The sequence below is a fragment of the Oncorhynchus mykiss genome, chromosome 19, assembly GCF_013265735.2.
Source record: "Oncorhynchus mykiss isolate Arlee chromosome 19, USDA_OmykA_1.1, whole genome shotgun sequence".
Taxonomy (NCBI): Eukaryota; Metazoa; Chordata; class Actinopteri; order Salmoniformes; family Salmonidae; genus Oncorhynchus; species Oncorhynchus mykiss.
Window position 1 is genome coordinate 59,022,537 of NC_048583.1, and position 27,774 is coordinate 59,050,310.

The following is a 27,774-nucleotide window of genomic DNA, read 5'->3' on the forward strand; positions in this document are numbered from 1 at the left end:
ATTGGCCCAAGGTTGGCGCTGGGCCATTCGTGGGGGACAATCCGCCATTTACAAAATGACACTGATTGGCCCAAGGTAGGCGCTGGGCCATTCGCGGGGGACAATCCGCCATTTACAAAATTACACTGATTGGCCCAAGGTTGGCGCTGGGCCATTCGTGGGGGACAATCCGCCATTTACAAAATTACACTGATTGGCCCAAGGTAGGCGCTGGGCCATTCGCGGGGGACAATCCGCCATTTACAAAATTACACTGATTGGCCCAAGGTTGGCGCTGGGCCATTCGTGGGGGACAATCCGCCATTTACAAAATTACACTGATTGGCCCAAGGTTGGCGCTGGGCCATTCGTGGGGGACAATCCGCCATTTACAAAATTACACTGATTGGCCCAAGGTTGGCGCTGGGCCATTCGTGGTGGACAATCCGCCATTTACAAAATTACACTGATTGGCCCAAGGTTGGCGCTGGGCCATTCGTGGGGGACAATCCGCCATTTACAAAATTACACTGATTGGCCCAAGGTAGGTGCTGGGCCATTCGCGGGGGACAATCCGCCATTTACAAAATTACACTGATTGGCCCAAGGTTGGCGCTGGGCCAATCGTGGGGGACAATCCGCCATTTACAAAATTACACTGATTGGCCCAAGGTTGGCGCTGGGCCATTCGTGGGGGACAATCCGCCATTTACAAAATTACACTGATTGGCCCAAGGTTGGCGCTGGGCCATTCGTGGGGGACAATTTACATTGTTTGTTTTTCTCAAGTGCGTACATTAGCATTGAACGAAACAATGAATGTTCACACTACAAAAGTGAAACTAAACTACTCTGGTACAGGTTCTGGGCTAAACATGTGGTTGGATATTGACACATCTTGAACAAGCTCAGCATACCTCCAATTCAATAAGCACACACTGTTTATACAGATATGTGAGTGAGGTACACTTGTATACTCATCAATATTGTTATAGTGTTAAAAATATCTGTGAAAAGTGTGAGCAATGAAATCTGAGTGCACAGACTAGAAGAAAGGTTGCATTTGAGTGTTGCGGTGGTTTTATTCAGTAGTCCCTTTATGCATCTGAGAATGAAATATTAAATAAGTTATAGAAAAAGTAAACTTGTTAAAATTATGAATTCTTCTTTTTGACTCAAGGAACATAAGAACACATTAATACATTTTTTTTTTCTCTGAACAAAAACCAAGGTATATTTCAGCTTTTACGGACATGCAGTTTGAGTGGTATTTCTGTTTCCCCAGAAATACTCTGAAACATTCATCCCTCACACTCACTCACACAACATAGATACAATTCAAATGAACAAATTAACGCATTCTTCTTTTTCCCGGTCAGTGAGAGAACATTTGCATTGCAGTGAAAAGAGCCATGGACGGATTTTAAACCATGCAGGAGAAGAAGAAACACATGCACACACGCTATAGCATTACACTACTGCATGAGAGAAACTCTCTGAAAGGCACTGTTGGGATGGATTGACTAGAGAGAAACATGGAATGCAAGGAATCTTTCAGAGATATAATCTTAAAATGAGAAGCCCATCATCAAGTCTTAACCCGTAGTGCTTACTCGCGGTATCATTCTGGAGTGCAAATGACTACATTCAAACCCCCATTGGTTACACACATTACTCTTTGGCAAGCAACATCACAGGGTTTCCCATTCTCTTACAAATGTCAGGTTTAGGGATGATTCGTGGATCGTTTTGGTCCAACACTGCTCTTTATGTGGCACGTACATCTTGTTCGTCTTATGCCACACCAAAAAATAAAATATGAGACGTTCCCTCTTCCAAGGCCACCCGTTGCTTAGAATGGGAACTCTTCCACATACAAATATAAAAACAGGTCAAGTCTTCAGGACAAAGACACATTAAAAAGTCAGTGCTTGGGGACAAACCAACAGTGAAAACACTTTCTGTAAATGTCATCTTGCAATGTTATTTTTTTTCTCTCTTCGGTGCTTTCCAGAAACAGCCCTTAGCTCCACCTCCTGCCTCCTCTGCACTTCAGTAGATCTGAAAGATAGGTCAGGTATAACCAATATGACATACATACCACCCCCCCTCGAGGGGAATTTGCCCCATATTGTTGACACCTATCCAATCTTCTCAGATCAACAGAAGTTCCTCAGGAGGTTATGGGTTTTGGGGGTTGTTTCTGGATGGGGCCTTCACTCCAGACTTTCTGGTGGAAGTTGACCGGCCTCACTTTGTGAGGTGACTTCCTGTTAACCTCCTCCAATGGGGATGGCTGAGTGCAGCATGTGATAGGAGGGCATTGCTGAGGGGGAGAGGAGAGGCTTCACCACTGGGGCTGAGCAGGCCTCTGCTTGGTGGTGTCGTACGACCGGATTACGTCAGACTGTGACACCACTCCGTTTTCCTCCTGAGAGAAGGCATAGCCGTCTAAGGGAAAACAAGCACATGATACTTATATATAAAAATCTCAGACGCCATTACAAAATCTCACGCTGACCACCTAGTGAGAGTTTCGAAATAAGGATGTATAACCCCACCCATCTCAAAGGGCTTGTTCAGCCGACAGCCTACTGACTGGTCTACAATAAATAACTACTCATTATTATTTGTAGATCAGTAAGTCTGTCACAATTACCCACAATTCAACACAGGTGCAGTCAAGTCGAGCGCACACAAATCCTGTAGCAAAGTTTGTTCCCTTCCCCTCGATAAAATCCAGGCTACACACGAAGCACTACTGCACACAGTACATTATCACACAGTACATTATCACACAGTACATTATCACACACTACATTATCACACACTACATTATCAGAAATCCAGGACAGTTAGAACAACAACCCACAGCTAAGTTAGACATATAGATCTAATAACTCAATATTAGGTGAAGATAAACATCTAACACAGGATGTGATGGATTAGGGAGGAACACAGGATGTGAGTCAGACTAGGGAGGGTTCCAGCAGCTACCTACACAGTGCCTTCAGAAAGTATTCAGACACTTTGACTTTTCCCACATTTTGTTAAAATTGATTAAATTAAATTGTTTTCCTCATCAATCTACACACAATAATAAAAAATAATAATAATAAAAAAGCAAAAACTGTTTTTTAGAAATACCTTATTTACATAAGTATTCAGACCCTTTGCTATGAGACTTGAAATTGAGCTCAGGTTCATCCTGTTTCCATTGATCATCCTTGAGATGTTTCTACAACTTGATTGCAGTCCACCTGTGGTAAATGTAATTGATATGACATGATTTGGAAAGGCACACACCTGTCTATATAAGGTCCCACAGTTGACCGTGCCTGTCAGACCATAAACCAAGCCATGAGGTTGAAGGAATTGTCAGTAGAGCTCCGAGACAGGATTGTGTCGAGCAACAGATCTGGGGAAGGGTACCAAAAAAACATCTGCAGCGTTGAAGGTCCCCAAGAACACAGTGGCCTCCATCATTCTTAAATGGAAGAAGTTTGGAACCACCAAGACTCTTACTAGAGCTGGCCACCCGGCCAAACTGAGCAATCGGGGGAGAAGGGCCTTGGTCAGGGATTAAGAACCCGATGGTCACTCTGACAGAGCTCCAGAGTTCCTCTGTGTAGATGGGTGAACCTTCCAGAAGGACAACCACCTATGCAGCACCCCACCAATCAAACCTTTACAGTAGACGGAAGCCACTCCTCAGTAAAAGGTACATGACAGCCCGCTTGGAATTTGACAAAAGGCACCTAAAGGACTCTCAGACCATCAGAAACAAGATTTTCTGTTCTGATGAAACTAAGTCTTTGGCCTGAACGCCAAGCGTCACGTCTGGAGGAAACCTGGCACCATCCCTACAGTGAAGTATGGTGAATGGCGCATAATGATGTGGGGTGGTCTTTCAGCGGCAGGGACTGGGAGACTAGTCAGGATCGAGGGAAAGATGAACGGAGCAAAGTACAGAGAGAACCTTGATGACAACCTGCTCTAGAGTGCTCAGGACCTCAGTCTGGGTCAAAGGTTCACCTTCCAACAGGACAACGCAGGGGTGGCTTTGGGACAAGTCTCTGAATGTCCTTGAATGGCCCAGCCAGAGCCCGGACTTGAACCCAATCTAACATCTCTGGAGAGACCTGAAAATATCCAATCAAACTTGAAAGAGCTTGAGAGGATCTGCAGAGAAGAATGGGAGAAACTCCCCAAATACAGGTGTGCCAAGCTTGTAGCGTTATACCCAAGAAGACTGGAGGCTGTAATCGCTGCCAAAGGTGCTTCAACAATGTACTGAGTAAAGGGTCTGAATACTTATGTAAATGTGATATTTCAGTTTTTATTTTTAATAGATTAGCAAACATTTCTAAAAATCTGTTTTTGCTTTGTCAATATGGGGTAATGTGTGTAATGAGGGGAAAAAACAACCATTTAAATACATTTTAGAATAAGGCTGTAACGTAACAAAATGTGGAAAAAGTCCAGGGGTCTGAATACTTTCCGAATGCACTGTACACTTCATGACCAAAGGTATGTGGACACCTGCTTGTCGAACATTCCAAAATCATGTGCATGAATAAGGAGTTGGTCCCCCCCTTTGCTGCTATAACAGCATCCACTCTTCTAGACTTTGGAACATTGCTGCAGGGACTTGCTTCCATTCAGCCACAAGAGCATTAGTGAGGTCGAGCGATTAGGCCTAGCTCGCAGTTGCCGTTTCAATTAATCCCAAAAGTGTTCAGATGGGGTTGAGGTCAGGGCTCTGTGCAGGCCAGTTCTTCCACACCGATCTCAACAAAGCATTTCTGTATGTGGACCTCGCTTTGTGCATGGGGGCATTGTCATACTGAAACAGGAAAGAGCCTTCCCGAAACTGTTGCCACAAAGTTGTAAGCACATAATCGTATAGAATGTCATTGTATGCTGTAGCGTTAAGATTTCCCTTCACTGGAACTACGGGGCCTAGCCTGAACCTTGAAAAACAGCCCCAGACCATTATTTTATTCCTCCTCCATCAAACTTTACAGTTGGTACTACTGCGTTCTCTAGGTAGCGTTCTCTTGGCATTCACCAAACCCAGATTTGTCCGTCAGACTGCCAGATGGTAAATCGTGATTTATCACTCCAGAGAACTGCCCCAGAGTCCAATGGCGGAGAGCTTTACACCATTCTAGCCGACACTTGGCATTACGCATGATGATCTCAGGCTGTGTGGCTTCTTGGCCATGGAAACCCATTTCATGAAGCTCCCGACGAAGCTCCCGACGAACAGTTCTTGTGCTGAAATTGCATCCAGAGGCAGTTTGGAACTCGGTAGTGAATGTTGCAACCGAGACGATTTTTACGCGCTACGCGCTTCAGCACTCGGTGATCCCGTTCTGTGAGCTTGTGTGGCCTAACACTTCGCGTCTGAGCCGTTTCTACTTCACAAATACAGCAGGGTAGAAATTTTACAAACTGACTTGTTGGAAAGGTGGTATCCTATGACGGTGCCATGTTGAAAGTCACTGACCTCTTCAGTATGTCCATTCTACTGCCAATGTTTGTCTATGGAGATTGCATGGCTGTGTGCTCGATTTTATACATCTGTCAGCAATGGGTGTGGCTGAAATACCCGAATCCACTAATTTGAAGGGGTGTCCACATACTTTTGTATATACAGTGCCTTGCAAAAGTATTCACCCGCCTTGGCATTTCCCCCCCAAAAAAATTGCATTACAACCTGCAATTTAAATTGATTTTTATTTGGATTTCATGTAATGGACATACACAAAATAGTCCAAAGTGGTGAAGTGAAAAAAAATTAACTTGTTTCAAAGAATTCAAAAAAATAAAAATGGAAAAGTGGTACAGAAAAAAATAAGCAAAGATGTTTGGCCTGTGGGAGACTCCCCACACATATGGAAGAATGTACTCTGGTTAGATGAGACTAAAATTGAGCTTCTTGGCCATCAAGCAAAACGCTATGTCTGGTGCAAACCAAACAACTCTCATCACCCCGAGAACTCCATCCCCACAGTGAAGCATGCTGGTGGCAGCATCAACCTGTGGGGATGTTTTTACATCGGCACGGACTGGGAAACTGGTCAGATTTGAAGGAATGATGGATGGCGCTATATACAGGGAAATTCTTGAGGGAAACCTGTTTCAGTCTTCCAGAGATTTGAGACTGGGACGGAGGTTCACCTTCCAGCAGGACAATGACCCTAAGCATACTGCTAAAGCAACACTTGAGTGGTTTAAGGGGAAACATTTAAAATGTCTTGGAATGGCCTAGTCAAAGCCCAGACCTCAATCCAATTGAGAATCTGTGGTATGATTTAAAGATTGCTGTACATCAGCGGAACCCATCCAACTTGAAAGAGCTGGAGCAGTTTTGCCTTGAAGAATGGGCAAAACTCCCAGTGGCTAGATGTGCCTAGCTTATAGAGACATTCCCCAAGAGACTTGCAGCTGTAATTGCTGCAAAAGTTGGCTCTACAAAGTATTGACTTTGGAGGGGTGAATAGTTCTGCACGCTCAAGTTTATTTTTTTTTGTCTGTTTCACAATAAAACATATTTTGCAACTTAAAAGTGGTAGGTATGTTGTGTAAATCAAATGATACAACCCCCCCCCCCCCCAAATAAAATCTATTTTAATTCCAGGTTGTAAAGGCAACAAAATAGGAAAAATGCCAAGGGGGTGAATACTTTCACAAGCCACTGTATAGTGTATATCCTAACACAATACATATCCTACACAATAGTTTCTTCTCATATTAAGAACAATTTCTATTCTTCTAGCCCACAGGTCCATCTATTCAAACTACAGGGACGATTCTAACCACTGTCAAAGCTCTATGACTCCAGGGAAGTTTACCTACTTTACACAGATCCAACCTTGTGAGGGGCTCACTAACCTTCACACCTCGAGTGACAACGACAATCTCACCCCCTCCATGCCTGCATGTGTATGGAGGCAGTGAGGGAGGGACACATGGCATTGTGGGAAATGTAGTCAGAGTGTTGTCAAAGACGGTACAGTATGAAGTTAGACAAACGGATTCTCCAATAGAAATCCCCGATCACACTTGTAGGCGATGTCATGGCGACGTTGGCTAGCAAAGCTCATGCGTAGAAGCACGTCATCGGGTCTAACGGTCTTCTATCTATCCCATGTGCAGGCCATCAATATCAAAAGGCACTCCTTCGATATATAGTTGTTTTTTTGACTAAAAGAAAAACATGTCAGTTTGTCACCTTCTTGAGGTTGGAGTAATAACATGGTTCAACTACTTAAGACATTGGCTCCAATCTAGGTTGTGCCTTTAGGATGAATTTTACACTTCTCTGATTGACTTCTCAAAGCCCGGCCTGGTCTGTTTGGTTTGTTTCGCAAGCGTTTCCGGACGTTTTGTGATGTTGTGCCTTCTGGGTTTAGACACTGTCATAGATGGTGATGTTTTACTGTACTACAGAAGGAAGAGGACAAGTGTGAAGCACCACATTCTGTAAGGCGTGTGACTTACGTAGCATGTTCTGAGGGACGGACTCTGTGCTGTATGCCGACGATATGCTGTTCTTCAGGAGCTGAGCTCTCTCTGACAAGCTACACACACACACACACACACACACAGAGAGAAGAGTACATCAGACAAACAAAAAAGCATGCACACATTGACTCTGTACCAGTACCCCCTGTATATAGCCCCGCTATTGGTATATAATGCTGCTCTTTACTTATTTGTTATTATCTTATCTCTTACTTTTTTTTTCTTCTTAAAACTGCATTGTTGGTTAAGGGCTTGTAAGTAAGCAATTCACTGTAAGGTTTACACCTGTTGTATTCAGTATTTCACTGTAAGGTCTACACTTGTTGTATTCGGCGCATGTGAAATTTTTTAAAAATTGTATTTTCTCAATACAGTTAGATGGTATAAAAATACCTTTTCCCATGAACCACTACTCCAGGGTCCTGAGCCTTAGCCTCCAGCTCCTGCACCTCATCAACCAGGTTCTTCCAGAAAGACCTCTTTACCCTGAGCGAGAGAGAAGTAAATTCTATTATAGAATGAAAGGGCTGTGTAAAGAGTAGTTGTTCCTCTGAAGCTAGCACTGTATGTATTAAGGTCTGGACTCACACTCTGAACGCCACGTCAAACAGCAGTGAGGTGACAGGGATGAAGAGGAGACTCATCCAGAACACTCCTGAGGTGAACAGCATCTCTGCCTGCAACACGCGCACACACCCACATAAAACTTTCGACACGTGAATAGTAAGTTTGCTTCTGTGTTGCTTATTGTGCAACATATTTGTCCAACAAATGCATATTGTTGAACATAGAGTGATCTGTACTTTACCTGACCAGACATGTCTGGTGCAATAGCTATAACTGGCCACAAGGTGGAGTAGAGCCAGAAGAACAACACCCATAGGAACACACTGCCCCAGATGGCTATGTGACTGAACTACAGAGGGAGCAACAGAGCAGGTCAGGAAAAACATCACACTTTGCAATTGTTTCTCATCGCCATATTCTGAATGACAGAAATGGGAAGCCTACTGAACCCACCAGTGTCCATGATGAAGTCTCCAGTCCAGCTTTGAGACAAACGGTTATCACCACAAACTGGAGGACGGAGAAGAGAGAAAACAAGTCACTTTACCAGGCAACATTTCATGAGGATATAGAAAATCAGGAGGTGTCGTGTCTCTATCGAAGTCTTTCTACTGTGTGTATACTAAATTCAGAAACAATTTTACCAAAGTGTTTTCAGATATTTAATTGAGAGCTGGGAAGACTATCCAAAAACAAACCAGACCTTTCTTTTGGGCATGCAGTCAACCTACCGTGTAAACCATATTGCCTAAGAGAAGATAGTCTGGAGTCTTCCCGTTCCAAGACACAGTATCTGGAATAAAATAAACCAAACAGGACTGGTTAATACTAGAACGGACCGAGACAGCTGGACAGACGGGACAGAAACACACACCGTGTTGGAAGATCAGCAGGGGTAGCCAGAAGAGGATGACAGAATGGAGGAGGCCGTTGAGACAGTGAGCCCAGAACACCTGCAGTGGGACAGGTGGAAACAAATGAACCAAGAGGGCCTAGTTCCAACTTCCACATGGACCTTAAGTCCCTAATGCTATAAACATTTTGATTGTGCAGGCATTATTCGTTTATCTTTGAAAATTTGGTAACATGCCCAAATGTTGAAATGTGAAGAAAAAAAATTATTATGCAAATGTTACACGTCCAAATGCGTGCTGCTCACGATTGATAAATGAGAAAGGCCCCTCGTCTCCTTTTCACAAGGCAATAATGACCGGGGTTAATGGGTGGAGGTTGTACCTTGGTGTTGAAACCCAGTGCGTTCTGGGAGGTCTTGTAGAGTTCTGGGTATTTTAGCATGTTCTCTTTCTTGCAGCAGCGCTCAAATATACCCAGGGCCAGAGGAGGCATCGCTGTGAAGATCTATCACACACACACACACACACACACGTACACACGTACACACACAAAGACTAAAAAGTGAATCAGTCGTATTTTACCAGGGGGTAAATCAGGGAGAACTCCATGTAAGGGTTGAATAAGGAGTGTACACACACTTACCACATTGTAAAGACCAATGCACCAACGTTCAAATAGAATCTGACCAGAGAACCCGTTCACGATCGCAAACCAGATCTAAAAAAAACAAGATGAATGAGTGACTGAGGTTCTCTATTACACACTGACATCCATGTTGATCTCAAAGGGTTGCAGAATTATGGGAACTTTCACAAAATCCCAATGAGACATTATCCTGGTTGGAGGATTTTCTGCTTATTCCTTCCTAATTCTGGGAATCTTCCAACCGGGACTTCTGGAAACTCTGGACCTTTAGTGAAATTGACCAGAATTGTGCGGCCCTACTGAAGCAGCCCTACTGAAGCAGCCCTACTTAAGCAGCCCTACTTAAGCAGCTTAAGCAGCCCTACTTAAGCAGCCCTACTTAAGCAGCCCTACTTAAGCAGCCCTACTTAAGCAGCCCTACTTAAGCAGCCCTACTTAAGCAGCCCTACTTAAGCAGCCCTACTTAAGCAGCACTACTTAAGCAGCACTACTTAAGCAGCCCTACTTAAGCAGCCCTACTTAAGCAGCCCTACTTAAGCAGCCCTACTTAAGCAGCCCTACTTAAGCAGCCCTACTTAAGCAGCCCTACTTAAGCAGCCCTACCTCTATGATGTACAACACTATGTTCTTGTAGAAACAGTACAGGATGCATTTGGACACTCGGTTGTAGTTCCACGCCCCATGGACTAGAAGAAGATTCCTCAGGTACTTAAACTGAAAAGACAGGGAACGAAACAGAGAGAGACATAAAGATAGAGACATAGACAGAGAGACATAGACAGAGAGACATAGACAGAGAGACATAGCGAGACAGAATAGCGAGACAGACGGAGCGAGACAGACGGAGCGAGACAGAGACCAGATGCCACATATTAGGGTTAGGTGATATCCACAATATCATATTGTCGATTTGCCCTTGTTAAATAATGCCATAAATTATATTATTGCCCCCTAAAAACCAGTCCTCAAATACATTCAGAAGTAATGATGTGTTAAGGTGATAAGAGGGGTTACCTGGGCGATAGAGTAGTCGGAGGAGTTGGCGGCCTGCAGGCCCTCGTTGCCAGAGATGCCCACGCCAACGTGAGCCGTCTGGATCATGCCCACGTCGTTGGCACCGTCACCGACGGCCAGGGTGATCACCTTCACCTGCCTCTTGACCAGGTCCACCACCTCCGACTTCTGCAGTGGAGACACCCTGGGCACACACGTGATATTGAATCATCACTGAATATGATTGTTTATAGCAGGGCTCTCCAAACCTGTTCCAGGAGAGATACCGTCCTGTAGGTTTTCACTCCAACCCTGTTCCTGGAGAGATACCGTCCTGTAGGTTTTCACTCCAAACCTGTTCCAGGAGAGATACCGTCCTGTAGGTTTTCACTCCAACCCTGTTCCTGGAGAGATACCGTCCTGTAGGTTTGAACTCCAACCCTGTGCATGGAGAGCTACAGTCCTGTAGATTTTCATTCCAACCTTAAACTAGTGCACCTGATTCTAATAATTAGCTGAATCAGGTTAGTTCCAACTGGAGTTGGAGTTAACATGAGGGTATCTCTCCCGGAACAAAGTTGGAGTGAATACAACGACAGGAGGGTGGTTCTCCAGGAACAGGGCTGGAGTGAACACCGACAGGAGGGTGGTTCTCCAGGAACAGGGCTGGAGTGAACACCGACAGGAGGGTGGTTCTCCAGGAACAGGGCTGGAGTGAACACCGACAGGAGGGTTTCTCTCCATCTTCAGCAACAGTCTGAATGGAAGGGTCCTGTGATTGGCTACCTGCAGCATATGACGGCCTTGCAGGATAGGGCCAGGTCCAGGAAGTACTGGCGCACCTCGAAGCTGAGGGCGTACTTCAGCGTCTCGCCATCCATCACCAAGGCAACGTCGTTCTCCCTGTGGAGCGCCTCTCCCAGCATGCCACAGTGATGACTCAAAGCTGCTCGCGTCCCCTAGGATATAGTAGGTTATTGAATGAATGCCATTTAGTAGATGCCTTTATTTTTTTTATAGCTTTTTCTTTCTTTTTTTTAACCCCCTTTTTCTCCCCAATTTCGTGGTTTCCAATTGGTAGTAGTTACTGTCTTGTCTCATCGCTGCAAGTCCCGTACGGACTCGGGAGAAGCGAAGGTCGAGAGCCACGCGTCCTCCGAAACACAACCCAACCACACTGCTTCTTGACACAATGCACGTCCAACCTGGAAGCCAGCCGCACCAATGTGTCGGAGGAAACACCATACACCTGGCGACCAGGTCAGCGTGCACTGCACCAGGACCGCCACAGGAGTCGCTAGTGCGCAACGAGACAAGGATTTCCCTGCCGGCCAAATCCTCCCTAACCCGAACGACGCTGGGCCAATTGAGCGCCGCCCCATGGGCCTCCCGGTCACAGTCAGCTGCGACAGAGCCTGGGCTTGAACCCAGAATCTCTGGTGGCACAGCTAGCACTGTGATGCAGATGCCTTTATACAAAGCAACTTACAGTACATAGATTTTTTTGTACATGTGGTTCCTCTGGGAATGGAATTCTCGGCCGTGGTGTTGCTAGCGTCATAATAGTACATTTATGAACGACATGCTCAGAACAGAAAAGGCCTCATATCCAGTTGCTGTGGTTTGTTTTCTGTTGTTGACAACAGGAAGGTGAGATTGGGATTGACACTTACTTCCAGTGTCTCCTCGTTCACGACCAACAGCCCCATGTTCTTCCTCAGCAGCCTACACGAGTGACCTTGAGAGGCAGAGGGTAAGAAGGATTTAATTTGACGGTACTGATTCATAGTGGACCTAAGTGGGTCTGAGCACTTTTAGTGTGTATTGGCAGGTGGAGTTGTGTGTGTGCGTACCAGTCAGTCAGTCGGTCTGCCTCCTCACCTATATTGATGGCAGTCTCCTGCTTGTCTCCGGTGAGGATCCAGATCTTGATGCCAGCTCTGAGCAGAGTCTCTATGGTTTCGGGGACTTTGTCTTGTAGCTTGTCCTCTATGGCCGTGGCACCAAGCAACTGCAGGTTCTGGGAAAAAAAAAAACATTTCAAATACTTGAGGTGCACTTGATTTGGCTTACCTGGTCCAATGGAATCGGTGGAGCAGCAGCAAAAAGTACACATTCTTCCCACCCTGCTTTCCGTCAAGCTTAAATCAAACACGTAAAGATATGGAGGCAGCCTGCACCAAATGCCACATCGTAGCTACATCATGAAAACTCTTGAAAGAATGCATTTTGTATCGTCTTACGGGAAACTCTGTCGCTTTATGATAGTATTTTCTGACAGACAGAAGGCACAGGGTCCTTTAGAAAAGAAAAAAAACAGTTGTAGGTCTACGGTGTGTCTTTATTTTATTGTAAAGACGGGTTCTTCTATTGGTTACCCTCTCGATGAGCTCATAACTCTCCTCCATTTTCAGAGCTCGGTTGGTAAGGGAGGTGGCGGCTCTCTGGTACAACTCAGCCCACTGCTCGTATGACTCATCTGAGATGTTGGTCACAGCGTAACACAACGTCCTTAGTCCTGACAAAACACACACAGAGCGAGAGAGAGAGACAGACAGAGAGAGATGATACAATGCTCCTGTACAGTACAGATCTGAGAGAATTGGATACGTATAAGAAACATAGTGATAAATTCAGCCCAGCCAATCAGAGGGCAAGGTGGAGCTATTACCATATAGGTTAAACCTATCAGATCTAACCAGATCATTACGAAAACATGAAATAACAACACTATACTTGCATGTGAAGAGGTTCATTGGCTAGCTAGTCCTGCTCTATAACAATGCCATTGGAATGCGTGAGAACAGTGGAACTGTGGCTCACCCTCTGTGGCAAACTGCTCCAGGTGGTTGAGAGTGATGTCTTTGTACTTGGAGCTGTCCGCCAGTCTCTCGTAGATGACAGAGTCCTGTCAGAAAACACACCCAGATTGTTGCAACAAACGTGGCTAATTCTTTGAATGTGCAAGATATCATAACTGTTTTTTTTTTTTTTTTATTTTTTTACCACAAATGGACATTGCACTGCTGCAAACTCATTTTATTTTTTGTATATTTCGAACATTGAACTTTGAGCTAATTTACAACATGCATTTAATTTACACTGAACTTTTCCAAAAAGGTCCTCATTAATAGTTTGTAATAGAATAAGAAAACAAGTGTGACTATCATGAGAAAGAAGAATATGGCAAAGATCAAAACAAGTATTTCCTTCAAATGCATTGTATCTGAAAGCAACAAAAATATATCATTTACACTCAGTGACCAGTTAATTATGTACCGGGTCAGACACACCTTTGTCTCCAGAACAGCCTGAATTCTTTGTTCAGATACGCTGTGGAGTTCAACCGTTGCTCCCGAGCCATTACACCACAACCACCAGCCTGTACCGTTGACACCAGGCAGGATGGAGCCATGGACTCGTGCTGCTGACGCTAAATCCCGACTCTGCCATCAGCATGACAACAGGAACCGAGATTCATCAGACCAGGCAATGTTTTTCCACTCGGCAATTGTCCAGTGAGGGTGATCGCGTGCCCACTGGAGCTCTGTTTCTAGCTGATAGAAGTGGAACCCGGTGTGGTCGTCTGCTGCAACAGCCCATCTGTGACGAGGACCGACGAGTTGTGCGTTTCGAGATGCCGTTCTGCACACCACTGTTGTACTGCGCCGTTATTTGCCTGTTTGTGGGACGCCTGTTAGCTTGCATGACTCTTGTCCTTCTCCTTCCACCTCTCATCAACGAGCTGTTTTCACCCACAGGACTGCCGCTGACTGGATGTTTTTTGTTTGTCCATTCTCAGTAAACCCTTAGACACGCGTGTGTGAAAAGCCCAGGAGGCCGTCTGTTTCTGAGATACTGGAACCGGCATGCCTGACACCGACAATCATTCCACACTCAATGTGGCTTAGGTCACTTGTTTTTCCCATTCTAACGTTCAATCAAACAGTAACTGAATGCCTCAATGCCTGCTATATATAGCAAGCCACGGCCACGACTCAATGTCTGTAGGAGCGAATCATTTGTGAACAGGGTTGTGTACCTAATAAACTGGCCTCTGAGTGTATATCAAGAGCAATTTGTTCCAGAAGCTAAACATTTTTTAAAAAGGCTTTTACTAATATAATCCATTTTAGCAGCTGAGAAAAGTATGTTGTAATAAAAAAATGCGGAAATAGCAAATCCCAAAGTTAGAACATAAGCTACTATAGACATAAATATGTAGGCTACATAATCCAATATACTGTATTCATCAACATAGATAATGAGAATTTCAAGAGAAGATCATTAAAATTCAATATTCAATGAAAGGTTCAAATAAAATAAAATTTCCAGATAGGTCGTTACGATAGCAGGGGTAGATAAATGTTAGGACTAGCTTTGGTTTGTTGCAGTGACTCTCTGTGCCAAGACCCTTCAGTCCTGGTCCTGTGGTGATAGGTCGTTACGATAGCAGGGGTAGATAAATGTTAGGACTAGCTTTGGTTTGTTGCAGTGACTCTCTGTGCCAAGACCCTTCAGTCCTGGTCCTGTGGTGATCCTCTTCAGTCCTGGTCCTGTGGTGATAGGTCGTTACGATAGCAGGGGTAGATAAATGTTAGGACTAGCTTTGGTTTGTTGCAGTGACTCTCTGTGCCAAGACCCTTCAGTCCTGGTCCTGTGGTGATAGGTCGTTACGATAGCAGGGGTAGATAAATGTTAGGACTAGCTTTGGTTTGTTGCAGTGACTCTCTGTGCCAAGACCCTTCAGTCCTGGTCCTGTGGTGATAGGTCGTTACGATAGCAGGGGTAGATAAATGTTAGGACTAGCTTTGGTTTGTTGCAGTGACTCTCTGTGCCAAGACCCTTCAGTCCTGGTCCTTTCATGATCCTCTTCAGTCCTGGTCCTGTGGTGATCCTCTTCAGTCCTGGTCCTGTGGTGATCCTCTTCATTCCAGGTGCTGTGGTGATCCTCTTCAGTCCTGGTCCTGTGGTGATCCTCTTCATTCCAGGTGCTGTGGTGATCCTCTTCATTCCAGGTGCTGTGGTGATCCTCTTCATTCCAGGTGCTGTGGTGATCCTCTTCAGTCCTGGTGCTGTGGTGATCCTCTTCATTCCAGGTGCTGTGGTGATCCTCTTCAGTCCGGGTCCTGTGGTAATCCTCTTCATTCCAGGTGCTGTGGTAATCCTCTTCAGTCCGGGTCCTGTGGTAATCCTCTTCAGTCCGGGTCCTGTGGTGATCCTCTTCAGTCCGGGTCCTGTGGTAATCCTCTTCAGTCCGGGTCCTGTGGTAATCCTCTTCATTCCAGGTGCTGTGGTAATCCTCTTCAGTCCGGGTCCTGTGGTAATCCTCTTCAGTCCGGGTCCTGTGGTGATCCTCTTCAGTCCTGGTCCTGTGGTGATCCTCTTCATTCCAGGTGCTGTGGTGATCCTCTTCATTCCAGGTGCTGTGGTGATCCTCTTCAGTCCTGGTGCTGTGGTGATCCTCTTCATTCCAGGTGCTGTGGTGATCCTCTTCAGTCCGGGTCCTGTGGTAATCCTCTTCATTCCAGGTGCTGTGGTAATCCTCTTCAGTCCGGGTCCTGTGGTAATCCTCTTCAGTCCGGGTCCTGTGGTGATCCTCTTCAGTCCGGGTCCTGTGGTAATCCTCTTCAGTCCGGGTCCTGTGGTAATCTTCTTCAGTCCGGGTCCTGTGGTAATCCTCTTTAGTCCGGGTCCTGTGGTAATCCTCTTCAGTCCGGGTCCTGTGATAATCCTCTTCAGTCCGGGTCCTGTGGTAATCCTCTTCAGTCCGGGTCCTGTGGTAATCTTCTTCAGTCCGGGTCCTGTGGTAATCCTCTTCAGTCCGGGTCCTGTGGTGATCCTCTTCAGTCCGGGTCCTGTGGTAATCCTCTTCAGTCCGGGTCCTGTGGTAATCTTCTTCAGTCCGGGTCCTGTGGTAATCCTCTTCAGTCCGGGTCCTGTGGTAATCCTCTTCAGTCCGGGTCCTGTGATAATCCTCTTCAGTCCGGGTTCTGTGGTTATTCTCTCCTCTGCATGTTCGCATACAGTGGGGGTTGAGTGTCTCTCTGAGGAGACGTGTACGTGTCAATGGCGTAGTCCCTCACACTTGCCAGTGTGTCGTACTCAAGGGACCTGGACAATATGTTCACAGCTGTGTACGTGTCATTGTTGGGGTCAGGGTGAACACTACGTGTGACTTATGGTATCACCTCCTCCTGTGGACCTCCTCTTCAGAATCCAGTAGATGAGGACTAGAAGAGCTCCAGCATCCAGGACAGACCCCCACCACAGGAACCCAGGCAGACACTGGAATCTGGAGAGATGCTACAATGATCTCATCTCAGCGCTGGAGTTCACTGTCCTCAGAGCTGAGGTTAGGGATGTGATAACTGTGTCCGAATACACTTTGCCTAAGTTGTATTATTGAAATACCAAGTATAAAATGTCCACTGCAGGGTTGGCATCACTGCTGCAGCTCAGAGTCACTGAACTGCCCTCCACTATTTCACCAGAGATTGACACAAAAGGTGTTATTTTGGGCCATATCTGACACAGAGTCTCTTCAGGAGAGTGGAGATCCTCACGGCCCTTTACAGCAGGGTTATTTGGCAAAATGATTTGGCTAACTCTTCCCAACTCCGAAGACACACAAGAGACACCCACATCAAACCACACCCCGAAACCAACTAACGTTTGAATTCAGTCATGGCAGCTAGCATTTCTTAATTAACCAAATCTAAAATTAGGCCAAATCAGGAAGTACAATCACCTTTCAAAGAATGTGTAAAAAGCTAACTCTGCAGTTGCATTATGTTCATTTGAGGAACACATAAAAAATATACATTTGTGTAGTATTGGTCCTCCATACTAACCGCTCCTTTGCAGTAAAGTCGGATCCGCCCGGACGGTGTACGCATGATGACCGACATCCTTTTGCGATCGCTAAAGAAAGAGTAAAGATCAGGGTTTTCAAATGAGAACCAAGAGACAAATACAGTCCAACAATAGACAGGACACATCTACAACGACTCATCAAATGCATACAAAAACTACCTTGTAAATTCGAGGACATTCAGCAACTCAAACCTTTGCTCTGTTCCCAGCTGTAAACAAAGACAAACAATGGCATGTGTTCCTATACAGTAATATGTAGCATAAATAGCAGCTAGAAATCCAAACTATTCATCTAAATATATGGCTCTGATTCAAACAAACATTGTTTAACTCTAATTCTACATCACATAATAAATTGGTTCCACTTACAGCGTGTATGATGACTGAGTCTGGGGTTCGTCCAGAGAACACAAAGCCCAGGCTGCTGGCTGCTCTCACCAGGGCCCCTTCATCTAGACAGGGGAAAGGAACATCGTAATAAAGTAAACTTGAGATTGTTGGGGATTTTCAAATTCAGGAGTGAAGCTGTAGAATCATTCTAGAATCAAAGATTACACTGTACAACGTCATAAAGGCAATAGAAGAAGAGGTGGAATATATTAAAATAGGTGTAATATAGTAGAAGAGGTGTAATATAGTAGAAGGGGTGTAATATAGTAGAAGAGGTGTAATATAGTAGAAGAGGTGTAATATAGTAGAAGGGGTGTAATATAGTAGAAGGGGTGTAATATAGTAGAAGGGGTGTAATGTAGTAGAAGGGGTGTAATATAGTAGAAGGGGTGTAATATAGTAGAAGGGGTGTAATATAGTAGAAGAGGTGTAATATAGTAGAAGGGGTGTAATATAGTAGAAGAGGTGTAATATAGTAGAAGGGGTGTAATATAGTAGAAGGGGTGTAATATAGTAGAAGGGGTGTAATATAGTAGAAGGGGTGTAATATAGTAGAAGGGGTGTAATATAGTAGAAGAGGTATAATGTAGTAGAAGAGGTGTAATATAGTAGAAGGGGTGTAATATAGTAGAAGGGGTGTAATATAGTAGAAGAGGTGTAATATAGTAGAAGGGGTGTAATATAGTAAAAGGGGTGTAATATAGTAGAAGGGGTGTAATATAGTAGAAGGGGTGTAATATAGTAGAAGAGGTATAATGTAGTAGAAGGGGTGTAATATAGTAGAAGGGGTGTAATATAGTAGAAGAGGTGTAATATAGTAGAAGGGGTGTAATATAGTAGAAGGGGTGTAATATAGTAGAAGAGGTGTAATATAGTAGAAGGGGTGTAATATAGTAGAAGGGGTGTAATATAGTAGAAGGGGTGTAATATAGTAGAAGAGGTGTAATATAGTAGAAGAGGTGTAATATAGTAGAAGGGGTGTAATATAGTAGAAGAGGTGTAATATAGTAGAAGGGGTGTAATATAGTAGAAGGGGTGTAATATAGTAGAAGAGGTGTAATATAGTAGAAGGGGTGTAATATAGTAGAAGGGTGTAATATAGTAGAAGAGGTGTAATATAGTAGAAGGGGTGTATATAGTAGAAGGGGTGTAATATAGTAGAAGGGGTGTAATATAGTAAGGGGTGTAATATAGTAGAAGGGGTGTAATATAGTAGAAGAGGTATAATATAGTAGAAGGGGTGTAATGTAGTAGAAGAGGTGTAATATAGTAGAAGGGGTGTAATATAGTAGAAGGGGTGTAATATAGTAGAAGGGGTGTAATATAGTAGAAGGGGTGTAATATAGTAGAAGGGGTGTAATATAGTAGAAGGGGTGTAATATAGTAGAAGGGGTGTAATATAGTAGAAGGGGTGTAATATAGTAGAAGGGGTGTAATATAGTAGAAGAGTTGTAATATAGTAGAAGGGGTGTAATATAGTAGAAGAGGTGTAATATAGTAGAAGGGGTGTAATATAGTAGAAGAGGTATAATGTAGTAGAAGAGGTGTAATATAGTAGAAGGGGTGTAATATAGTAGAAGGGGTGTAATATAGTAGAAGAGGTGTAATATAGTAGAAGGGGTGTAATATAGTAGAAGAGGTATAATGTAGTAGAAGAGGTGTAATATAGTAGAAGGGGTGTAATATAGTAGAAGGGGTGTAATATAGTAGAAGAGGTGTATATAGTAGAAGGGGTGTATATAGTAGAAGAGGTGTAATATAGTAGAAGGGGTGTAATATAGTAGAAGGGGTGTATATAGTAGAAGATGTGTAATATAGTAGAAGGGGTGTAATATAGTAGAAGGGGTGTATATAGTAGAAGGGGTGTAATATAGTAGAAGGGGTGTAATATAGTAGAAGGGGTGTAATATAGTAGAAGAGATGTAATATAGTAGAAGGGGTGTAATATAGTAGAAGAGGTGTAATATAGTAGAAGGGGTGTATATAGTAGAAGAGGTGTAATATAGTAGAAGGGGTGTAATATAGTAGAAGGGGTGTAATATAGTAGAATGGGTGTAATATAGTAGAAGAGGTGTAATATAGTAGAAGGGGTGTAATATAGTAGAAGAGGTGTAATATAGTAGAAGGGGTGTAATATAGTAGAAGGGGTGTAATATAGTAGAAGGGGTGTAATATAGTAGAAGGGGTGTAATATAGTAGAAGGGGTGTAATATAGTAGAAGGGGTGTAATATAGTAGAAGGGGTGTAATATAGTAGAAGGGGTGTAATATAGTAGAAGGGGTGTAATATAGTAGAAGAGGTGTAATATAGTAGAAGGGGTGTAATATAGTAGAAGGGGTGTAATATAGTAGAAGAGGTGTAATATAGTAGAAGGGGTGTAATATAGTAGAAGGGGTGTAATATAGTAGAAGGGGTGTAATATAGTAGAATGGGTGTAATATAGTAGAAGAGGTGTAATATAGTAGAAGAGGTGTAATATAGTAGAAGAGGTGTAATATAGTAGAAGGGGTGTAATATAGTAGAAGGGGTGTAATATAGTAGAAGGGGTATAATATAGTAGAAGAGGTGTAATATAGTAGAAGGGGTGTAATATAGTAGAAGGGGTATAATGTAGTAGAAGAGGTGTAATATAGTAGAAGGGGTGTAATATAGTAGAAGGGGTGTAATATAGTAGAAGAGGTGTAATATAGTAGAAGGGGTGTAATATAGTAGAAGGGGTGTAATATAGTAGAAGGGGTGTAATATAGTAGAAGAGGTATAATGTAGTAGAAGAGGTGTAATATAGTAGAAGGGGTGTAATATAGTAGAAGGGGTGTAATATAGTAGAAGAGGTGTAATATAGTAGAAGGGGTGTAATATAGTAGAAGAGGTATAATGTAGTAGAAGAGGTGTAATATAGTAGAAGGGGTGTAATATAGTAGAAGGGGTGTAATATAGTAGAAGAGGTGTATATAGTAGAAGGGGTGTATATAGTAGAAGAGGTGTAATATAGTAGAAGGGGTGTAATATAGTAGAAGGGGTGTATATAGTAGAAGAGGTGTAATATAGTAGAAGGGGTGTAATATAGTAGAAGGGGTGTATAAATTAGAAGGGGTGTAATATAGTAGAAGGGGTGTAATATAGTAGAAGGGGTGTAATATAGTAGAAGGGGTGTAATATAGTAGAAGGGGTGTAATATAGTAGAAGAGGTGTAATATAGTAGAAGAGGTGTAATATAGTAGAAGGGGTGTAATATAGTAGAAGAGGTGTAATATAGTAGAAGGGGTGTAATATAGTAGAAGAGGTGTAATATAGTAGAAGGGGTGTATATAGTAGAAGAGGTGTAATATAGTAGAAGAGGTGTAATATAGTAGAAGGGGTGTATATAGTAGAAGAGGTGTAATATAGTAGAAGAGGTGTAATATAGTAGAAGAGGTGTAATATAGTAGAAGGGGTGTAATATAGTAGAAGGGGTGTAATATAGTAGAAGGGGTGTAATATAGTAGAAGAGGTGTAATATAGTAGAAGAGGTGTAATATAGTAGAAGGGGTGTAATATAGTAGAATGGGTGTAATATAGTAGAAGGGGTGTAATATAGTAGAAGAGGTGTAATATAGTAGAAGAGGTGTAATATAGTAGAAGAGGTGTAATATAGTAGAAGGGGTGTAATATAGTAGAAGGGGTGTAATATAGTAGAAGGGGTGTAATATAGTAGAAGGGGTGTAATATAGTAGAAGAGGTGTAATATAGTAGAAGGGGTGTAATATAGTAGAAGGGGTGTAATATAGTAGAAGGGGTGTAATATAGTAGAAGAGGTGTAATATAGTAGAAGGGGTGTAATATAGTAGAAGGGGTGTAATATAGTAGAAGGGGTGTAATATAGTAGAAGGGGTGTAATATAGTAGAAGGGGTGTAATATAGTAGAAGGGGTGTAATATAGTAGAAGGGGTGTAATATAGTAGAAGAGGTGTAATATAGTAGAAGGGGTGTAATATAGTAGAAGGGGTGTAATATAGTAGAAGGGGTGTAATATAGTAGAAGAGGTGTAATATAGTAGAAGGGGTGTAATATAGTAGAAGGGGTGTAATATAGTAGAAGGGGTGTAATATAGTAGAAGGGGTGTAATATAGTAGAAGGGGTGTAATATAGTAGAAGGGGTATAATGTAGTAGAAGAGGTGTAATATAGTAGAAGGGGTGTAATATAGTAGAAGGGGTGTAATATAGTAGAAGAGGTGTAATATAGTAGAAGGGGTGTAATATAGTAGAAGAGGTGTAATATAGTAGAAGGGGTGTAATATAGTAAAAGGGGTGTAATATAGTAGAAGGGGTGTAATATAGTAGAAGGGGTGTAATATAGTAGAAGAGGTATAATGTAGTAGAAGGGGTGTAATATAGTAGAAGGGTGTAATATAGTAGAAGAGGTGTAATATAGTAGAAGGGGTGTAATATAGTAGAAGGGGTGTAATATAGTAGAAGAGGTGTAATATAGTAGAAGGGGTGTAATATAGTAGAAGGGGTGTAATATAGTAGAAGGGGTGTAATATAGTAGAAGAGGTGTAATATAGTAGAAGAGGTGTAATATAGTAGAAGGGGTGTAATATAGTAGAAGAGGTGTAATATAGTAGAAGGGGTGTAATATAGTAGAAGGGGTGTAATATAGTAGAAGAGGTGTAATATAGTAGAAGGGGTGTAATATAGTAGAAGGGTGTAATATAGTAGAAGAGGTGTAATATAGTAGAAGGGGTGTATATAGTAGAAGGGGTGTATATAGTAGAAGGGGTGTAATATAGTAGAAGGGGTGTAATATAGTAAGGGGTGTAATATAGTAGAAGGGGTGTAATATAGTAGAAGAGGTATAATGTAGTAGAAGGGGTGTAATATAGTAGAAGAGGTGTAATATAGTAGAAGGGGTGTAATATAGTAGAAGGGGTGTAATATAGTAGAAGAGGTGTAATATAGTATAAGGGGTGTAATATAGTAGAAGAGGTGTAATATAGTAGAAGAGGTGTAATATAGTAGAAGGGGTGTAATATAGTAGAAGAGGTATAATGTAGTAGAAGAGGTGTAATATAGTAGAAGGGGTGTAATATAGTAGAAGGGGTGTAATATAGTAGAAGAGGTGTAATATAGTAGAAGGGGTGTAATATAGTAGAAGAGGTATAATGTAGTAGAAGAGGTGTAATATAGTAGAAGGGGTGTAATATAGTAGAAGGGGTGTAATATAGTAGAAGAGGTGTATATAGTAGAAGGGGTGTATATAGTAGAAGAGGTGTAATATAGTAGAAGGGGTGTAATATAGTAGAAGGGGTGTATATAGTAGAAGATGTGTAATATAGTAGAAGGGGTGTAATATAGTAGAAGGGGTGTATATAGTAGAAGGGGTGTAATATAGTAGAAGGGGTGTAATATAGTAGAAGGGGTGTAATATAGTAGAAGAGGTATAATGTAGTAGAAGGGGTGTAATATAGTAGAAGAGGTGTAATATAGTAGAAGGGGTGTATATAGTAGAAGAGGTGTAATATAGTAGAAGGGGTGTAATATAGTAGAAGAGGTGTAATATAGTAGAAGGGGTGTAATATAGTACATGGGGTGTAATATAGTAGAAGGGTGTAATATAGTAGAAGGGGTGTAATATAGTAGAAGGGGTGTAATATAGTAGAAGGGGTGTATATAGTAGAAGGGGTGTAATATAGTAGAAGAGGTGTAATATAGTAGAAGGGGTGTAATATAGTAGAAGGGGTGTAATATAGTAGAAGAGGTGTAATATAGTAGAAGGGGTGTAATATAGTAGAAGAGGTGTAATATAGTAGAAGGGGTGTATATAGTAGAAGAGGTGTAATATAGTAGAAGGGGTGTAATATAGTAGAAGGGGTGTAATATAGTAGAAGGGGTGTATATAGTAGAAGGGGTGTAATATAGTAGAAGAGGTGTAATATAGTAGAAGGGGTGTAATATAGTAGAAGGGGTGTAATATAGTAGAAGAGGTGTAATATAGTAGAAGGGGTGTAATATAGTAGAAGGGGTGTAATATAGTAGAAGGGGTGTAATATAGTAGAATGGGTGTAATATAGTAGAAGAGGTGTAATATAGTAGAAGAGGTGTAATATAGTAGAAGAGGTGTAATATAGTAGAAGGGGTGTAATATAGTAGAAGGGGTATAATATAGTAGAAGAGGTGTAATATAGTAGAAGGGGTGTAATATAGTAGAAGGGGTGTAATATAGTAGAAGGGGTGTAATATAGTAGAAGAGGTGTAATATAGTAGAAGGGGTGTAATATAGTAGAAGAGGTGTAATATAGTAGAAGGGGTGTAATATAGTAGAAGGGGTGTAATATAGTAGAAGAGGTGTAATATAGTAGAAGGGGTGTAATATAGTAGAAGAGGTATAATGTAGTAGAAGAGGTGTAATATAGTAGAAGGGGTGTAATATAGTAGAAGGGGTGTAATATAGTAGAAGAGGTGTAATATAGTAGAAGGGGTGTAATATAGTAGAAGGGGTGTAATATAGTAGAAGGGGTGTAATATAGTAGAAGGGGTGTAATATAGTAGAAGGGGTGTAATATAGTAGAAGGGGTGTAATATAGTAGAAGGGGTGTAATATAGTAGAAGGGGTGTAATATAGTAGAAGGGGTGTAATATAGTAGAAGGGGTGTAATATAGTAGAAGGGGTATAATGTAGTAGAAGAGGTGTAATATAGTAGAAGGGGTGTAATATAGTAGAAGGGGTGTAATATAGTAGAAGAGGTGTAATATAGTAGAAGGGGTGTAATATAGTAGAAGGGGTGTAATATAGTAGAAGAGGTATAATGTAGTAGAAGAGGTGTAATATAGTAGAAGGGGTGTAATATAGTAGAAGGGGTGTAATATAGTAGAAGAGGTGTAATATAGTAGAAGGGGTGTAATATAGTAGAAGAGGTATAATGTAGTAGAAGAGGTGTAATATAGTAGAAGGGGTGTAATATAGTAGAAGGGGTGTAATATAGTAGAAGAGGTGTATATAGTAGAAGGGGTGTATATAGTAGAAGAGGTGTAATATAGTAGAAGGGGTGTAATATAGTAGAAGGGGTGTATATAGTAGAAGGGGTGTAATATAGTAGAAGGGGTGTATAAATTAGAAGGGGTGTAATATAGTAGAAGGGGTGTAATATAGTAGAAGGGGTGTAATATAGTAGAAGGGGTGTAATATAGTAGAAGGGGTGTAATATAGTAGAAGAGGTGTAATATAGTAGAAGGGGTGTAATATAGTAGAAGAGGTGTAATATAGTAGAAGGGGTGTAATATAGTAGAAGAGGTGTAATATAGTAGAATGGGTGTAATATAGTAGAAGGGGTGTAATATAGTAGAAGGGGTGTATATAGTAGAAGAGGTGTAATATAGTAGAAGAGGTGTAATATAGTAGAAGGGGTGTATATAGTAGAAGAGGTGTAATATAGTAGAAGAGGTGTAATATAGTAGAAGAGGTGTAATATAGTAGAAGGGGTGTAATATAGTAGAAGGGGTGTAATATAGTAGAAGGGGTGTAATATAGTAGAAGAGGTGTAATATAGTAGAAGAGGTGTAATATAGTAGAAGGGGTGTAATATAGTAGAATGGGTGTAATATAGTAGAAGGGGTGTAATATAGTAGAATGGGTGTAATATAGTAGAAGGGGTGTAATATAGTAGAAGGGGTGTATATAGTAGAAGAGGTGTAATATAGTAGAAGAGGTGTAATATAGTAGAAGAGGTGTAATATAGTAGAAGGGGTGTAATATAGTAGAAGGGGTGTAATATAGTAGAAGGGGTGTAATATAGTAGAAGGGGTGTAATATAGTAGAAGAGGTGTAATATAGTAGAAGGGGTGTAATATAGTAGAAGGGGTGTAATATAGTAGAAGGGGTGTAATATAGTAGAAGGGGTGTAATATAGTAGAAGGGGTGTAATATAGTAGAAGGGGTGTAATATAGTAGAAGGGGTGTAATATAGTAGAAGGGGTGTAATATAGTAGAAGGGGTGTAATATAGTAGAAGGGGTGTAATATAGTAGAAGGGGTGTAATATAGTAGAAGAGGTATAATGTAGTAGAAGGGGTGTAATATAGTAGAAGAGGTGTAATATAGTAGAGGTAGAAGAGGTGTTATATAGTAGAAGGGGTGTAATACACCTCGTCTGCTATAATACTGTAGAAGAGGAAGAAGAGGTGCAATATAGTACAAGAGGTGTAATCCAATGCATTTGAGAGCTACCTGGGGAAGAGGCCTGATAGACTATAGTGTCCTCAGTCTTCTCAGGAACAGCAGTGTGGCACACAGCCATCATGGTCAGAAAGTCTTGGATAATAGTGGCTGTGGGCTGGGGGCACAAACACAATTAATACACAACAAAAGAGATTAATAAAAACAAAAACACGTTGATGCTGACAGCTAGTACATCGTCTAATGTTATGTACTCACGTGATCATTGTGGAGATTCTCCGGTAAGGTCGGATCGCCAAAGCCCTCTTCCTCAGGACTGTCTGTGTTGTGCCTTTCAGACAACAACAACAACAACAAAAACTAATATTACATACTGACATGTTTGGTTCATCTAAAATTTTAAATATGTTTAAAATTAAGATGAGAATAAAGATCTGTCCTACACCACATAACTGTGTGGACAAGCACTACAGTAAAAGACAACGAGATACAGTTGAAGTCAGAAGTTTACATACACTTAGGTTAGAGTTATTAAAAACTTGTTTTTCATCCACTCCACAAATTTCTTGTTAACAAACAAGTTTTGGCAAGTCGGTTAGGACATCTACTTTGTGTATGACACATTATTATTCCAACAATTGTTTACAGACAGACTATTTCACTTATAATTCACTGTATCACAATTCCAGTGGGTCAGAAGTTTATATACACTAAGTTGACTGTGCCTATAAAACAGCTTGGAAAATTTCAGAAAAAGATGTCATGGCTTTAGAAGCTTCTGATAGACTAATTGACATAATTTGAGTCAATTGGAGGTGTACCTGTGGATGTATTTCAATGTCTACCTTTAAACTCAGTGCCTCTTTGCTTGACATCATGGGAAAATCAAAATAATTCAGCCAAGACCTTAGAAAAGAAACTGTAGACCTCCACAAGTCTGGTTCATCCTTGGGAGCAATTTCCAAACACCTAAAGGTACCACGTTTATCTGTACAAACAATAGTATAAACACCATGGGACCACGCAGCCATCATACCGCTCAGGAAGGAGAAGCGTTCTGTCTCCTAGAGATGAACGTACCTTGGTGCGAAAAGTGCAAATCAATCCCAGGACCACAGCAAAGGACCTTGTGAAGATATTGGAGGAAACAGGTACAAAAGTATCTATATCCACAGTAAAACGAGTCCTATATCGACATAACCTGAAAGGCCGCTCAGCAAAGAAGAAGCAACTGCTCCAAAACCGCCATTAAAAAGCCAGGCTACGGTTTGCAACTACACATGGGGACAAAGATCATACTTTTTGGAGAAATGTCCTCTGGTCTGATGAAACATCATGTTTGGTCATGATGACCATCGTTATGTTTGGAGGAAAAAGGGGGAGGCTTGCAAGCCGAAGAACACCATCCCAACCGTGAAGCACGGGGGTGGCAGCATCATGTTGTGGGGGTGCTTTGCTGCAGGACGGACTGGTGCACTTCACAAAATAGATGGCATCATGAGGCAGAAAAAGTACGTGGATATATTGAAGCAACATCTCAAGACATCAGTCAGGAAGTTAAAGCTTGGTCGCAAATGGGTCTTCCAAATTAACAATGACCCCAAGCATACTTCTAAAGTTGTGGCAAAATGGCTTAAGGACAACAAAGTCAAGGTATTGGAGTGGCCATCACAAAGACCTGACCTCAATCCCATAGGACAATTATGGGCAGAACTGAAAAAGTGTGTGCAAGCAAGGAGGCCTACAAACCTGACTCCGTTACACCAGCTCTGTCAGGAGGAATG

The 27,774-nt window shown here is 42.1% G+C and overlaps 1 protein-coding gene across 4 annotated transcripts in view; it reads right to left on the bottom strand.

Annotated features, from left to right (window-relative positions):
- Positions 1–1,036: 1,036 nt before the first annotated feature.
- Positions 1,037–27,774, bottom strand: part of LOC110498209 (probable phospholipid-transporting ATPase IA) — a 37,391-nt gene continuing 10,653 nt past the window's right edge. For all 4 annotated transcript variants that reach the window (XM_036955211.1, XM_036955214.1, XM_036955212.1 and 1 more), the window contains 22 exons: positions 26,249–26,321; positions 26,042–26,147; positions 17,818–17,900; positions 17,608–17,657; positions 17,427–17,496; positions 13,396–13,480; positions 12,951–13,090; positions 12,454–12,592; positions 12,246–12,310; positions 11,359–11,531; positions 10,594–10,777; positions 10,183–10,293; positions 9,577–9,651; positions 9,316–9,438; positions 8,954–9,032; positions 8,811–8,872; positions 8,533–8,589; positions 8,321–8,428; positions 8,101–8,189; positions 7,906–7,998; positions 7,489–7,568; positions 1,037–2,430 (listed from right to left, as the gene is read on the bottom strand). In XM_036955211.1, coding sequence (XP_036811106.1) covers positions 2,327–2,430; positions 7,489–7,568; positions 7,906–7,998; positions 8,101–8,189; positions 8,321–8,428; positions 8,533–8,589; positions 8,811–8,872; positions 8,954–9,032; positions 9,316–9,438; positions 9,577–9,651; positions 10,183–10,293; positions 10,594–10,777; positions 11,359–11,531; positions 12,246–12,310; positions 12,454–12,592; positions 12,951–13,090; positions 13,396–13,480; positions 17,427–17,496; positions 17,608–17,657; positions 17,818–17,900; positions 26,042–26,147; positions 26,249–26,321 — 2,149 coding nt within the window. In that variant the 3' untranslated portion in view covers positions 1,037–2,326. The remainder of the gene's footprint in view (positions 2,431–7,488; positions 7,569–7,905; positions 7,999–8,100; positions 8,190–8,320; positions 8,429–8,532; positions 8,590–8,810; positions 8,873–8,953; positions 9,033–9,315; positions 9,439–9,576; positions 9,652–10,182; positions 10,294–10,593; positions 10,778–11,358; positions 11,532–12,245; positions 12,311–12,453; positions 12,593–12,950; positions 13,091–13,395; positions 13,481–17,426; positions 17,497–17,607; positions 17,658–17,817; positions 17,901–26,041; positions 26,148–26,248; positions 26,322–27,774) is intronic.